The sequence below is a fragment of the Misgurnus anguillicaudatus genome, chromosome 17, assembly GCF_027580225.2.
Source record: "Misgurnus anguillicaudatus chromosome 17, ASM2758022v2, whole genome shotgun sequence".
NCBI lineage: Eukaryota > Metazoa > Chordata > Actinopteri > Cypriniformes > Cobitidae > Misgurnus > Misgurnus anguillicaudatus.
This window is the reverse complement of record NC_073353.2, coordinates 13284405-13301799: the sequence shown is the minus strand read 5'-3', so window position 1 is coordinate 13301799 and position 17395 is coordinate 13284405. Positions and strand designations below refer to the sequence as shown.

The following is a 17395-nucleotide window of genomic DNA, read 5'->3' as shown; positions in this document are numbered from 1 at the left end:
TTCTAAAAAAACGTTGGGTTGACTCACACTGAAATAAAAAAAAATGAACATGTTGAAATGAACATGAATTTTAGTCAAACGTGAATTCATGCGTACCTGGGATGTGGGATGGTGTAGATATGTGAAGGAGAAAAAAATGTACTAAAATAGTCGTCATCAAATGCTGGATATGAGCGAAAGTCGTGTCGTGACGTCACAACAGCTTTATATTATGCCTGTTGCTCCTAGAGAAGCTTGCGCACAGTGCGCACTTGGCCAGAGTACTGAGGTGAAGACTGACATGCACAGATGGGAATGAGATGGGAACTTTTGCCTTTGCAATTTAAGAATGCAACAGACAAGTAGCCTGTGAACGGACTTTATACAGTTAACAACACATCCACTTTCCTTATAATGCTACTTGGTCACTACTTTGTTGGGTTGCGCGCGCGTTATTCTGGCGTTATAATGATAGTCTCTTCAACCTGAGGCGTTTTCATGGACATTGGGGACGGTTATTCTTCCTTCTTACAACAATACTTTCTAACTTATAATACAAATTCAGTTTCAATACAGTGAATGTGAGTTACTAAATATAGTCAAGTTTATCCCAAAGTGAAGTAATTATGTTTTTCATAGGCGCCAGGTGTCAAGCAATGAAGCGCGATGCTGAGCGTAGGTGTGCACTGACGAGAACGGTTAGATTGTGAGTCTCGTGCCTCGAGACATTTAAAGGTGACAAAAAGTAAGTTTTTCCCAATTTCAACAATGTTTTCGGGGAACGTGAGCAGCGAAGACTTGTTCACTTTACTGCACGAGGACTGGCGCGACTCTCCGGTGGAGACGCTCTCTCGTGCGGGATTCATCGCCCTGTCAGTGATGCTGGGACTCATTATGACTTTTGGTTTCTTCAATAACCTGATCGTCTTAATCCTCTTCTGCAAGTTTAAAATGCTTCGGACCCCGGTGAACATGCTTCTTTTGAACATCAGCGTCAGCGACATGCTCGTGTGCGTGTTCGGCACGAGCCTGAGCTTCGCCTCAAGTGTGCGGGGACGGTGGCTGCTTGGGCGGCGAGGGTGCATGTGGTACGGATTCATCAACTCCTGCTTTGGTACGTGCTTTCTTCTTTAACATTCAGCATGGACCATTGATTTAGGATCCATCCACATTCACTGTCTCTATATGTTTGTGGAAATTCATAATTAGAGAAACACACAAATTAAAAAAGAGCTGTATTCAGATTGTAAGCATGGTACAGTATTTGTTTACACCTAAAGTATGCGAGGTTTTCTCTACTTAAGATACAATACTGTCATCACAAGTTTGCTGAAACAGCTAAAACATCAAATATGACGACGTTAACAGTCTGAAATGTATCTAACCATGCATAAAATAGTGCATTTGGTTCATTTAAACTATACATTACACGACACAACAAAGAAGCCATAGAAAAATGTATGTCTTTCTCTGTATCAGATGTTTTGTATTTAACATCACCCTGATTGATACATATCTGTTTTTCACTTATGATGGATATAACTTGGATTGTATCTTAAAAATGACTTTTTGATTGTAAGCCAGTGTTGCATACAAGTTATTGAGTGTACTACTGCATGAAATAAGCTAATTTGTTGGCATTTAAGGTCGAAATTTAATTATTAGGGATTAGGATAAATTACACTGAAGTGATTAAATGCCCAAGATTTTTTTCTGCATTCGTCACATTTATTGTTATAACTTATGGAATAACTAATTTATCACACACACTGCATTTTACAGCACACAGTACAATGTTCTGTTCTAGTTCTAGTAATGAGTTAAGTGGCTTTGCACTGTCCTGTATTTACTGTCATATTATTTTTTAGCTGCTTTTGTAACTATTGCATTCCCTAAACAGACACCACTGATGACTAATTTGTTAATAGGTCTCTAACAAGTTAAATCTTACTCTGCATGTATGCTGTTGTGCTTTTGTGATTGAGAGGAGAAATCTTTAGTGGAAAATCTTTAATACTGTTTGCTCAGTAGTGAGAGAAAAACCAGTTGATTTCCTTTGTCCGACACGTTAATTTTCATATTTCAGTGTTTCTTCTTACATTCTCAATATTCTGGTTTCATTTTTTATTTATTTATATCTATTTAATTCCTCTAGGTTCATTTTTCTTATAGGGTTAACAGTTTACCTTCATCTAGATTTATCTTGCTTATCCACCTTTTTCTCGAGGTGCTGCTGTAAGAGATTATGGGTGAAACTTCTAGAGGAAGTAGCGCTGCAACGTTAAATGGCTTATTCTGATTGCAGTAAATTGCTTTGTGATTTATCTATGTTGAATTATAATATGCTTCATGCTAGAATCTATTAACAATCATTATGAAATTAATGAACAACACCTGCTGCTTGTGGCTGCACTTACAACCTGGCAAAGCATAATTGAGTCTTAAAAAGAGTGTGAAACCGGACTTGGCAGTTATGTGTCTAAAACTACCAAAATGGCATCTGTTTACACGTATGACAGTGTAGAGGCGGGGACTAATTCACATATATATATGTGAGGTCTGAGCTGTGCGATTGAGTAGAGGTATACTAATTTGCATATTCATAGATCTGGTATACTAAATGAGGGAATTATATTTAAGCTGTTTTAAGCATGTAGAAATTACTGTCACAGGAAAAACTTTTATATATGCTATTGTGATGCTCAAAGATTTTTAAATGATAAAATTAGTGACTATGGAGACTTTAAGACAGTGTGCTTCTGTGAGCAACTGTACAGTTCTCAAAAGACAACCTTTAAATATGTTCTGCTTGTTAATATAAGCACAGAGATTATTTCAAGCAAATAGATAACAATAACAAACATTTAAAGGCGGGATGCATGATCTCTGAAAGCCAAGGTTGACATTTGAAATCACCTAAACAAACACGCCCCTACCCCAATAGAATCTGGACCTTCTTTTGATAGACCCACCCCACACATACGCAACCCAGGCAAAGATGTTGATTAGTAGACACGCCCCTTACTGCTGATAGAGACAGAGCGCAGTTATGCAAATTTGAAAACCATTCCCACCGGGGGGAAAACAATCCAACCGTCTCCATTGACTTTGTATTGCGAGAAGCCGCCTCCTTGTCATTTCTGGCTTATAACAAAAAACTGAATAATGCCTAAAAGCTGCTCTGTGACAATACAGCTAACAAGCCAAAGAACCCAGTAATAAGTTTTTAGAAGCTGTCGAGCCGTAAAACCCAGCCTTTAAGGAGAAAAAAGTGGATCGCCGACTACGTTTCCCCCAAGTGGACGCAGTTCTATTATTAGTAGTACTATGAAAAGTTGCCTGTTTCCACTTTTGTGTCTTTAAATGCTCGTTTTTTGAGGTCGACAGCTTATAAAAATGTATTTCTGGGTTTTTTAGCTTGTTAGCTGTACACCTTGTCACACAGCAGCTTTTAGGTATTATTCTGTTTTTAAGTTTAATCTGTAAATACGTTTTTGTGGGCTGTCGACCCCAAAAAACGAGCATTTAAAGACACAAAAGTGGAAACAGGCAACTTTTCATAGTACTCCTATAGGTAGAACTCCGTCCACTAGGGGGAAACGTAGTCGGCGATCCAATTTTAACGGCTCGACACCTTATAAAAACGTATTTCTGGGTTCTTTGGCTTGTTGGCTGTGCATATTGTCGCACGGCGGCTTTTGGGCATTGTTCTGTTTTTTGTTATAAGCCAGAAATGGTAAGGAGGCAGCCTCTCGCAATACAAAGTCAATGGAGACGGTTGGATTGTCAAGCATAGTATCCTATATTTGAGATGTGAGCTAATGTGTCTTTGCTCAAGGGCACCTCAGTCATAACCTACCGGCCATGAGACTCAAACCGGCAACCTTTAGGTTACAAGCCCAATTCTCTAACCATTACTTACGAGTCACAATATTCCCAGGATTTAAAGGGATAGTTCACCCAAAAATGAAAATTCTGTCATTATTTAGCCTACTCACCCTCATGTTGTTACAAACCTGTATAAATGTCTTTTTTTCTGATAAACACAAAGTAGGATATTTCAGAAATGTTTGTAACCAAACTGTTTATGGACCCCATTCACTTCCATAGTGGGGAAAAATAATACTATGGAAGTAAATGGATTCCGCAAACCATTTGGTTACAAACATTTCTCAAAATATCTTCCTTTGTGTTTACCAGTAAAGAAGAAATTTATACAGGTTTGTAACAGCATGAGAGTAAATGATGACAGAATTTTCATTTTTGGGTGAACTATCCCTTTAAGATTACCATAAATGTAGATTATGCCTTATCTATAGATTCTGACTGTTTCCATATGAAAGATTGCATTATGAGAACCAGATTATCATCTGAAATGTATTCTGCATACGCATTGTGTTGCCTTGTGATTTAAATGGCCAACTGTGAGAGTTGTTTGTTTTCTCACTGTGTCTGTACAAATATAAAATGGTCAGATATATAATTTATTCAGCTATTGATTTAAAACTATGGAGAGGAAAATTTCAACCGTCCTCTGCCTACATTATCTTTCCTTTTCAATTGAAATTTTCACCTCTCAAGATAAAACATACATGTGCATCCCTCAGCATTTCTCTTTAATTTCACCCAGTAGCTCTGATAAATGTCTTTAATTTTGGGTCCAGCTTTAGTGCCTTTGCAAGCTTTGCATATCTGCATGCCAATTGCAACTCTTTTTAAAAACAGAAGGTGAGTATTTACTTATAAAAATATTCACTGTAAGGAAACATGATACTTCCTTGGCTGTAAATTAATGCACAGGCTTTGTCTATGGGTGGGTTGTTTTGAAACACTTGTAGGTATGTGACAAAATGACGTAATACGCACGAGCGGTTTGTTCCCACGGCTGTGTTTCCAGCAGGTATTCAGCGCCAGACGCATTGGTGACTTAGGAAATCTGTCATATCTTTGCTTTGTGAATACCTCTAAAGCCCATATACTCGTGACATAAATTACTTCCTCACGTTGATTCTCGCGTTCGAATTTCCAAGATAGCTGTCGTAAGAAGAAAGTTATAAGCGAAGCAAAATTTCTCTCGTGTTTGGAGTTGAAATCCTCTATGAAGGCGAGTATTTTTTTGTTTCAAACCAAATACTTTTGATAGAATATACATTTAACTTAAATTAGGTAAAGTTTGGGATTGATTGTAACATTCGCATGTGCTTTTTTAAGATCCGCGAGTGACGTTGTTGTCAAAAGCAGAATCGCCCATTCAATCATTGGCTTCCAAAACTTCTCCGTTTTCATCAATCTGTGCATTATTTTTCAAAGTAATCATACAGAACGAAGGATTAGAATCTCTAGATTACATTATTGGCATAATTCTGTCAAACATATAAATAAATACATGCATGCAACATGCATGCATTTATTGATTTATTAATGATAAATAACATAATCATCAATTAATGTATTAATAATATCTGACCATTTAAATTGCTCGCCATCATTATTAGTCAATTAAGAAATATTAAAGAAACAATTAAATGTTTCTTTAATATATAAAAATATAGCTTTTACTTGAGAGGGCTTTGATTTCATATGGAAAGATATGCGTGGATTGATGCTCTCAGTTTCATTAATTAGTGGTTAATCAAAAATAATAACATTTAATTATATATCTTTTAAAAAGATGTCATCTTAATCTTGTTGGGCTTTTAATTACCTACAAGGTGGTGTTTGAATTATGCAAATAGACCAAGAAATGAGAAAGTTATTATATTTTAAAGTGTTTGGTCAAGCGGAAGAGGTCACAGTTTTTCATAGTTTTATCGTTTTAATTGGGTACAAAAATGCCCCCTAATTTTCGAGTTAAAAAATTCCATAACTTTCTTAATAATTATCTGATTTTAATAATTTAAAAAACATGTTAAAGTTCTTTTTATTATCTATCATATGGTTATAATTATACATGAATTTTCTAGTATTTATATTTTTTTGTCACATACCTAACACTTGCATTTATGTGTTGAAGAATTGAATACTGTATCTCCTGAATTCAATTTTTCTGTAATCCATGACAGAAAAAACACTAAACTGATACAAAACTAGACTAAACTTAACACTAAACAAAGCACACTAAACTTGACTTAGACTAGATAAATATGTGGCACAGTACTCACACGTAGCAACACAAACGAACCAGTACAGGACACCCAACACAAGCCGTGTGTCTCAATCAGCTCCCTTGTTCAGTAGTCAGGGCACTGATCAGGGAGTCGGCCATTTTAAGGGCTGTCTCAATCGCAAAATCCGTTCAGTGCACTGGAACGTTCGTTCCCTAGAAATTCCCACAATGCAACGCAAAAACCAGTGAGCATCGATGTTCCCTATGTTCCCTAACCGGAAATCACGTGACCTTTTCTGAAGCTCGCCAACCGAACATCACGTGATCCAACTCAATAAACTTTATGAAATGTTACAGAACTTTTATAAAGACAAACATTTGTTTTAGTTGTAAATATAAACACACATTGCTACACAGTAAGGGACCACAATCTACTCAATATTTTAAAGAATAATATTTATTTAAAATTGTAAATATATTTATTACATTTAAAATGTAATTATATGCCTCCAATTTTATGCACAGATATGTAAGAGAATAATGACAGCATTTTTCACAATGTACTGTTTTTAAAATTAAGTCAGAGAGATGTTGGTTTTGCCGGTTGTTGATGAGTAACAGCTGTGAGTGTTTACAACGCGCTCAAGCAGCCGTGACAGAAAAATAAGTGAACATCGTCCCAATGTGAAGTGGGCTAGGGTCCTTACCAGTGCCCAAACCTGTGTACACGATATACTGATTCACGACCTCGGGAGCTAGGGAACGAATTGAGACACACGGAAGGACTATACATAAGGAGAACTAATGAGGGAAACAGGTGAAAATAATAACAGGTAAGGGAGCTGGTAAAAAGTGACGAGACACGGGAAATACGTGGTTAGCATCCACAATACAGACCACGCATTCCCCACACAAAACATTGTACTGTCAGAACCCTGCCATACTGAACTAAATAATAAAACAAGGATCCTGACAAATCCAAGCAGACCCTTCTCTTTTATATACTTTTTATATCTAAATTAATGATCTCCATATGTGCGGTAGCCTGTATTTCTAATCAGTTTTCTCTGAGCAACACTACAGTATAGCCGTCCCTTACATCTGTCCCTTTACAGACCCTATCGCCTCACTCTTAGCTGGTATCTGTCCCAGTTAAAGAGGGGGGAGATTAGACATAAAGGCCAATCCCCTCGGACAGCACGCCAAATATGCTTTATTATGATATTTGATTACATGTTATAATGCGAACTCGTTTAATTTGAAAGCTATAAGCTGTCTATTGAACTGCATATTTTGAGGAAACATCCTGGCTCCCTTCATGTTCACACTAAAATTTGCCTCAAGCATGTACAATGTTAAAAAAAACAATCTACTTTGTAGATTTGTAATGGAAAACCCTGTTTCTAGTTTAGTTCTGTTTAGTTCAAGTTTAAAAAGTTATGCTGAAATTCTGCGTTGGATGCAATTTTTCATGTAGATTTCCTAAATTCATTTCCAGTCATGCTTTATTGCCAGTTATATGCTAATGCTTCGATAACTCTGTTACTTCAATAATAGACCACTTTAGATGCAACCTTTTACCAGACAAAGCCATTTAAATCAGCAACACAAATGAATGTGCAATTGCATTGTGTGTGTGCCCACACATTTAGTTTGCCCTCTCGCTAAATATAAAACAATAAAACAGTGGTAGTGATATAATTTTTTTTTCATGATCACTTTACGCAAATGCCATTTACATTACACACAAAAGTATAAAGATAAAAGAAAGCTGAATAGGACTGCCAGTTTTGGGAATCTCATCAGTTAAGTGGGACACAATAGATCTCTCACCCGATAAAAAGTGCTGCCTATCGTGAAACGTCCTTAGTATCTCAAATCAAATCAGTCACGGTTTGATAACTTTATTATGTGAATGGGAGGTGTTAGGTATACTAGTGGTGAACCACATTGTCTTGGGTCATAGTTATGTTGTAGCTTTCATCCTAAAGCAGCAGAACCTTTCTTTATTTTTATGATTGTAGTACATTGCCCAGTCATGCACACATTTTGGTCGAAACTAGATCTGTGGGTGACAAAGCTAGTTTAATTAATTGTGCATGTTAACATGTAAAAATCAAAGCCTAAACTATTGATTAAAGGGTTCAACTTAAATTACTCACCGTTGTGTTGTTCAAACCCCAAATCCATCTTTCTTGTTCAAAACCAAAACTGAGAAGTTTAATAAAAGGTTTTCCTGGTTCTTTCCTGGTTCGTTTCTCAAGCATTGGAAGGACACAACAACTTCACCTAACCTACTGTATTTGTATGCCTTAAGAACACTTAAACACTAAATAATTTATTAATTTTTAATTCTATAAATAAAAACTATACTTTTAAGAAATAATGAGCAATTAATGATGCAGTAATTACAATGCAAGAGGAATGTATTTATGTAACAGCAAATAACTAATTAACCATATTCATTATGCAGAATCAATTAACTACACTAAAAGTATGTAATTGAATGAAACATTTTTAATTTTTCTACTTGAATTACTAATGCAATTAGAAGCTGTAGATAAACCTTGCAGTGTAGCTTGGTAACAGAGTTTGGCAGCAACAGAATTGAGACTGACTTATCTAAAATCTTGATTTTCAGCTGTATAAGACACTTTGCAGTAAATTCATTGTTATGGACTATAACATAATTGTGATGGTAATAAGTACCAATTTATTAAAATAATAATAACAAACCTGTTGAAATAAGCAGAAACAAATTAAAGACTTTAAAATTAATTTCCTAAATAAATTTTCAGTCATGCTTTATTGCCAGTAACATCCTTGTGCTATAACCCTGTTATTAACCCTAATTTGACGATTAAGGACACCAAACATTCTAAATTGGGTTGTTTTTTAACCCAATGGTGGGTAAATATTGGACAGAACACATGTTGGGTTATAAATACCTATGTTGGGTTGTTGTTCAGTTGAAACAACTCACCATTGCATTAAAACAACCAAGCATAGGTTTATGAATTAACCCAGCATGTGTTCTGTCCATTATTTAACCAGTGTTGAGTTAAAAATAACCCAGCAAAATTTAGAGTGAAGGTAGTGCAATTATTTAATCCCTCATAAACATGACTAAAGTAACTATTATAAGGTTATGAACAAAACTATGATCAGCATCAGATTGAAATCCTAATAAAATGAAATTGAGTCAGATTAAAATAGAAACAGAGACAGTTCTGTCAGAAGCGCCAAGGAAAGACTGAGCATGTGAGATATCTTATCCATGCCATTGGACTGGATTGTTGGGCCGATGGGTGGCATCTTACCATGTTGTTACATTTAGACAGAAAGCAAATGGGTTTTGATAACAGCTTACAATGGGAGAGAAAGAGAGATTCTTTCAACTTGTTATTTGTGTTCATTAGTTGCTGCAAAGATATATATAAAGATATATAAGGATTATTAGGAACACCATACTAATACTGTGTTTGACCCCCTTTCACCTTCAGAACTGCCTTAATTCTACGTGGCATTGATTCAACAAGGTGCTGAAAGCATTCTTTAGAAATGTTGGCAAATATTGATAGGATAGCATCTTGCAGTTTATGGAGATTTGTGGGATGCACACCCAGGGCCAACCCTATATCACAAAATTATGTACCTATATGCACGTATGGACCAACGTGACAATGTCACGTTTCGCCGCTTTTGAACATGAGCTTGTCACGCTTTTCTGTTTGTGTCACTGTCACGTATTGGTTACTCAACTTTTTTGTCCTAATTTCTTACCATTGTCGCTTCGGTTTAGGGTTAGATTTGGTGCTTGCGTTAGTATGTCACTTTAAGTATTGGTTTATAAAAAAAAGACACAAGACTTATTATTTTATATTTTCTAAACTTTAACCAAATGTCGCCTGACGTTAGGGTTAGAGTTGGGTTTGGGTAGGGATGTCATTTTATGTAAATCTAACCCTAAACCCAAGCGACAATGGTACGAAATTAGGACAAAAAAGTTGAGTAACCAATATGTGACAGTGACACAAACAGAAAAGTGTGACATGTTCACGTTCAAACGAGGAGAAACGTGACATTGTCACGTTGGTCCACGTGCCTATAGGTACATCATTTTGTGATATTGGGTTGCCAGGGCACGAAGCTCCCGTTCCACCACATCCCAAAGATGCTCTATTGGGTTGAGATCTGGTGACTGTGGGGGCCATTTTAGTACAGTGAACTCATTGTCATGTTCAAGAAATCAATTTGAAATGATTCGAGCTTTGTGACATGGTGCATTTTCCTGCTGGAAGTAGCCATCAGAGGATGGGTACATGGTGGGCATAAAGGGATGGGCATGGTCAGAAACAATGCTCAGGTAGACTGTGGCATTTAAACGATGCCCAATTGGCACTAAGGGGCCTAAAGTGTGCCAAGAAAACACCCCCTACACCATTACACCATTGCATTCATGAGAAATTGAACAGGTGTTCCTAATAATCCTTTAGGTGAGTGTATATGTATATATACAGGCCAGATTGTAAAATATATTAAACAGCAAAGATGCTGCCTGTCCCTTATGTAATAATTAGTAACACAAGTGTATGCAGTATTACTCTCTTCTGGCATTTTCTAGAAAGAGAAAGAAAGTGCTTCTTCATAATGAACAGACAACTTGGCAGCTGGAACTAGTTTGTGTTTATTGATTCCTCAGTTTGTAATTGTGCTAGCTGTAATCTCAAGTGAACATGACTGAGCATAATTATCTCTGCAAAATGCTACATAAGAGCAACTCTTCATGTCCAGAGTGCATGAATTTAACAAACTTACCATCACTTGTCATTCCAAACATGACTTTCTTTTTCGGACAAGAAAACATCAATTACTCTTTATAAAAATGTACATTTATTCTTTATATTGTGTTGCCTTATTGAATCTTTTTTTATTGTAACTGCATTACCGGAAACACATATAATTCAAAAAATTATGCTCTACTTTCTATTTTCATTGATCAGACCATACTGTAAAATTGCTTCATGATTCACATACACAGCATTGATGTATACCAGTCTACTGTACAATAGTTTGCCTTTCTTTTTAATCTGTATCATAGGGAAGCTGCTGAAGTACATTTCCGTTCTAACACACACCGCTTTTGCTCTACACAATACTGTTTCAGTGAATATTCATTCTGAGCAAGCATGGGTTCAGTGAAAAATGTGATTTGTGTTTCGGGAGTTTACTACACATTTTATTCTCCTCCTCTATTTTCTCTCTGTTGCTGTACAACATCTCTATTGACAAGGATCAAGAACTCTGGAGTAATGTGGATGTCGGGTGTAACCATAACAAAAGTAATGGAAACGGAAACGCTATTGTGAATGCAGTCTATTAGATCAATCTATAATTTAACTCGCAGCTTCAGTTTTTTCACAGAAACCCTGTTGCTGATTAGTGGAATTGGATCATGTTAGTGCTACTTGTTAGTAAAAGTCTGTATAATGATCAGCATTAATGTGCTTCAAATTGGACAAAAAGACCACATGAAGACATCTCACGTTGTGTTGCTAATGAGAGGCCATCATCCTCTAGCACTGTATATAGTGCTGTACATCAGTATGGAAATAAAAGGGCTTTTTTACACCACAGGTATCTCATGATATCTCAAATCTGTCAGTTATCTTATAAGAAACATTTTGGTGTGAACTCAAGAGGTTCATACTGGGCTGTCCTCCTCATTATTTTTCATCATAGATGAGTTCGAAAGTTTGGTTATTAAAGAGCACCCTTTTCAACATATCAAACATTTTTGTAGCTCCAGATTTAACTCTCTTCCTGAAACGCATGGATCTCAAAAGTGCTGCGCCTGTGTCCCTGATGGGCCAGGTAATCTGTACATTGTGATTGGCCTGAATACCTCTGATGTCAGCCGGAAATGTGACGCTCCTTACATGTTTGAAAGATTCGGTCACAATGCAATGCTAACAGGAGTTAACTTATAGGCCTTTTCTACATCACTAATCCCAGGAAGTAAACTGTTGCCTTCAATCCGTGTGTTTGTTGTAGTCCAAGAATAGAGATTTACGTTGGAGACGCTAACTTGTGTCATCGTTTACTTTGGGGTATGTACCTTTTTGCATATCGTTAACATGTACAAATTTTAGACTGTAAAAAAAAGATGGATTTGTTTGGAGCCAAGGCATGCGCAGAAGGAATCATCCACCCCAAACGCTTGCGCGCCCAATTCAACCACGCCAATCATATCGACATGCCCCATTTCTATAGCACCAAATTACTAGCTAAAATGAAACTTATTACAAAAAGGAACATATACTGTATCAGCGTGATAACAACTACCTTAAAGGACCAAAACCATCTTTTGAAAATTTTTATTGGAAGTGTAAATCATTTTTTATTTAGAGCAGAGTCCCATTCGTTTGAATGGAGAGGGCGGGGTTTATGACTTGAACTGCAGCCAGCCACCAGGGGGCGATCAAAGAGCCAGCGGCTTCACTTTTCAAGACATATGAGGCATACCCCGTACAAATACACACTTACACACCAAAGGAAATGTAAAATTGTGTATCGGACAATGGGTGCTCTTTAAGATATATGCGACTAAGCCTGTCAAGATTACTCCAGTATCTGTACCAGTGTGTGAAAGGGAATTTTTTTTCCTAGCATTTCTAATTCATGGCTTTTGCTCCAAGTTATTTTTAGCTAGTGGTTGAAAAGTCTGGATGCTTTTTGAGAATGGAACACCAAGGAAATGTAATGGTTTTGTCTTGTGTTCTGCTGTTAGGTCTTTTATTTTAATATTATGCTCTTGTTTTTAATCTTTTATTTTGAAGTCATGTCATGCTTCACATTCCACTTCCTGTTTGTTACTATAAAACCGGTTCAAACAACTCAGTCACATTGCTAAGTATTGTCAGTGTAACCTGCCTCACAAAGCGTTCATGGTTTTTTTCTTGCTTCATGGTTCTTGTGTTCATGTTTATGGTTTTGGACCCTTGCTGTAATTTGGATTACGCTTTTGGATTGCCCTTTGGAGTTGTTTGCCTGCCCTTTTGGGATACTTGAATAAAACCTCCAGCATATGAATTCTCTCTCTCTCTCTCTCTCTCTCTCTCTCTCTCTCTCTCTCTCTCTCTCTCTCTCGCTTTGTGAAGCAGCCCTTTGTTACAGCAAAGAACCAAATAGAATATGGGATCATTTGTTTTATTGATTAGTGACATGACATGCATATTTTTGTGTCCAGGGGATTCATGTGCAATAATATCTTGATGCATTTTTTGATGTTTCACTTTTATCTATAAAACCTATTTAGTGTTAAAGATGTTCATGACTAGTCGATATTCATTCTGCAATGATTATCTGCAAAAAAAAAAAAAAAAATGCTATTTAAATTTAAGGCATACTGCTATAGAATGCTCATTTTAACGCTTTTCTGGAATGTAATGAAATTTTAAAAGGTCTTTTCCAGACATTGAAAGTCAGGGAATATCAGGGATTTTTGTTTGATGCTTTAAATGTTAGTTTCCATTCATCAAAATGTGATCTGCTTGTTGTTTTTGAGTTAAAGTCTCTGCTGACTACAATTTAAACAGCTGTTTATTGGCATTGTTTACTCATTTCATGCATTTACGCTATGTTTTTATAAACTCACAGTGTACACTACATTATCCAGGCTTATTGCATCCCGGACATAGTTCATGCAAATTCAGCCTTTTAGTCTGGGGAAAATAAGGGAATTTGACATTTGCCTAGTGGGAACCCTGCTTTTTATAAACTTTAATGTGAAGTATACATGAAAATGAATTCTTATGTACTTCTAACGGTTTTTGTTATTTAGATCGCAAACTTCTTTAGAGTATAAACAAGGTAATACAACTGCAGTCATGGGCCTTTAATTAAGAAGTTAAGTATAGACAGAAAAAATGATATCAATTCTGTTACGGTAGGAATACGGAGAGAACCCAAATGCAGACAACTGTAAAATAAACCGAAGGTTTATTAAAACTACAAAACACAAAAACCCACGAGGGGGGTAAAACAGGTGATGAATGATGATGTAAAACACAAACCAAGAAACAAACACTGAATACAAAATAACAGAAACTCTGAGGACTAGATTCAGGTAAAACGGAAAGACGTGAACCAAACACACTGAATCTTGACTAACGAACGAGCACAAGACAGAGAATGAGAGGGCATTATAAAGACAGCAACACAAATGGGGAACAGGTGCAAATCATTATATAATCAGGACGAGAGCACATAAGGGAGTGGGGTAAAAGTGACAAGACACTGGGAACATGTGGCCAAAGCATACAATGATACTCAACATGTCCCCACACAAAACACAGTACTGCCATGATCTTGCCCTATGAAATCAGACCTGAATCTAACACAGAGGTCTGACAAGACCATGACAGCGACAAGACACTGGGAACACGTGGAAGCCACACACACAATATGACTCCACGTGTCCCCCAGTAGTGATGCAAAGTCCGATTCATTTTCGCGACCCGGCTCTTTTCGGACAGTTCGGCTCATTGAAACCGGTTCAAAAAGCCGATTCACCGGTTCCTGACGTCATCATGAAATGACATTACTATACGCAATTATTGTATCAATGAAACATTCAAATAAAGTCGTTTGTGTCAACACATTAAAACATTTAGATAAAAAAGTTGTTTTTGTGAAGGCATAGCTGATTTATTGCCTTGCATTCACAAGTTAGTAATGTTTGTGGTCACAGTTTAAGTCGCGGATCATAAATAATTAATAAATCGTAAAAAATTTTTGACAAACCTACAACTTGAATAAGATTCCTAAAAGACACTGATGCACAATTACGGATATGTGTAAGTATAAATAATAAATAAACTTGTGTGTTAAACTCATTGGTCTTCCTTAAACAACTACAATATGATTTGCATGCAAAATAAATCGTATCATAACTAAAGCTTTCTAATAAAACAAGTATCAAGAAACTAATAAAACAAAAAACTTCGCGCATCAGGCTCGTTCAAATCCTCGGTGATTCACATGCAGTGTCAGCAACTCATCCGTCAGAGTCGGCGCCGGCGGCAATCCTCGCCTCGGCAATCATCGACAAACTTCGTTCGGTTCTTTATGAGTCCGACGTGCTATTTCGGCTGTGCGTCCTGCGTCATCAACCCGGAACCTATGCCCAAAACTAAAGTTCGATTCAGTTCGATTGCGAACCGGCTCGACCGGTTACTTCCTGAGAACCGGCTCAAAAGAACGATTTGTTCAAGAACCTAACATCACTAGTCCCCAGACAGAACATAGTACTGTCATGGTCTTGCCATATGAACTCAGACCTGAATCTAGCACAAAGGTCTGGCAAGACCATGACAAATTCATCCAGTGAACCCCGTGTGGTCTTTATGGCTGAAGGAAAAGTTAGATTTTCTCTCAGCTACTAAAAAAGGCTATTTTAATGTAATGAGTTGGCTGGTACCACCTGACTTTTTTTAACAGGGATATCAAATATATTGTGAAAAAATCATTAAAATGTACTAAAATGTAACAACACAGATTGTTCCTGACTCAATAATATGCATTACATCGGTTTTATGAGCTTGTTTTTTTATTTACTTGGAGGTGAAAGACTGCTGCTGAAAGTGATCTTTGTTCTGGTTGTATGACATATTTTTCTGGTAGATATATTTGAACCTGCTTTTATTGTGGCTCTTTTGCAGAAACAAATTGACCATGTATTTGCTCTCCCTTTTTGTTTCTCTCTCAGGCATCGTGTCCTTGATTTCCTTGGTGGTTCTGTCCTACGACCGCTACAGCACATTAACAGTGTACCATAAACATGGCCCAGATTATCGCAAACCTCTGCTGGCAGTAGGGGGGTCCTGGTTATACTCTTTGATCTGGACTGTGCCCCCTCTTCTGGGCTGGAGCGGTTATGGGTTAGAGGGGGCAGGAACCAGCTGTTCTGTGTCGTGGACCCAGCGCTCGGCCCAGTCGCATGCCTACATCATCTGCCTTTTTATTTTCTGTTTGGGTCTACCAGTGCTCATCATGATCTACTGCTATGGAAGACTGCTATATGCTGTCAAACAGGTAAGAACCAGAATGGTCACACATAAATTTGACCCTGAACCATTTGTGGCAATAGCCAGAAATACATTGTATTTGTCAAAATGATTGATATTTTAAAGGAATAGTCCATTTTCTTAAAAGAAAAATTCAGATAATTTACTCACCACCATGTCATCCAAAATGTTGATGTCTTTCTTTGTTCAGTCGAGAAGAAATTATGTTTTTTGTAGGATTTTTCTCATTTTAATGGACTTTAATAGAGCCCAAACGCTTAATACTTAACTCAACACTTAAAATTATTTTTCAATGGAGTTTCAAAGGACTATAAACAATCACAAACGCAAACGAGGCATAAGGGTATTTTCTAGCAAAACGATTGTCATTTTTGACAAGAAAAATTTAAAAATATGCACTTTTAAATCACAACTTCTCGTCTTCCCCGGTCCTGTGATACGCCAGCGTGACCTCACGCAATACGTCATCACATCAAGAGGTCACAGAGGACGAAAGCAAACTCCGCCCCAGTGTTTACAAGTGTGTTGAAAGAGGACCGTTCCGACATTGTTGTCAACTGATACTAATTAATGTATTTGTGTCAGTTTATTGTTTACAACGGTCACGCAAATGTGCGTTTCATATATGTAACACGTGACCTTTTCTACGTCACTATGCATTTACGTTAGGTCGCGCTGGGCGTATCACAGGACTGGGGAAGACGAGAAGTTGTGGTTTAAAAGTGCATATTTTTTATTTTTCTTGTCAAAAATGACAATCGTTTCGCTAGATAAGACCCTTATGCCTCGTTTGGGATCGTTTATAGTCATTTGAAACTCCGTTGAAAAAATCTGTTAAGTGTTGAGTTAAGTTTTTAATGTTGGGCTCTATTAAAGTCCATTAAAATGAGAAAAATCCTGCAATGTTTTCCTCAAAAAACATAATTTTTTCCCCGACTGAACAAAGAAAGACATCAACATTTTGGATGACATGGTGGTGAGTCAATTATCTGGATTTTTTTTTTAGAAAATGGAGTATTCCTTTAAATGGCAAAAATCATTAGGATATTAAGTAAAGATCATGAAGATATTTAGTAAATTTTCTGCTGTAAATATATTATCAATTTATCATTAGTAATGTGTTGCTAAGCACTTCATTTGGACAACCTTTAAAGGGCAATTTTTCCAAATATTTTGAGGCTATTTATGCTTTACAAGCACCGCCCTCATAGAAAGAAGTTTA

At 36.8% G+C, this 17395-nt stretch overlaps 1 protein-coding gene across 1 annotated transcript in view; it reads left to right on the top strand.

Annotated features, from left to right (window-relative positions):
• Positions 1-223: 223 nt before the first annotated feature.
• Positions 224-17395, top strand: part of tmtops2b (teleost multiple tissue opsin 2b) — a 32488-nt gene continuing 15316 nt past the window's right edge. Inside the window, exons 1-2 of the mRNA XM_055214661.2 lie at positions 224-1093; positions 15855-16180. Of these exons, the coding sequence (XP_055070636.2) occupies positions 748-1093; positions 15855-16180 (672 nt within the window). The 5' untranslated portion in view covers positions 224-747. The remainder of the gene's footprint in view (positions 1094-15854; positions 16181-17395) is intronic.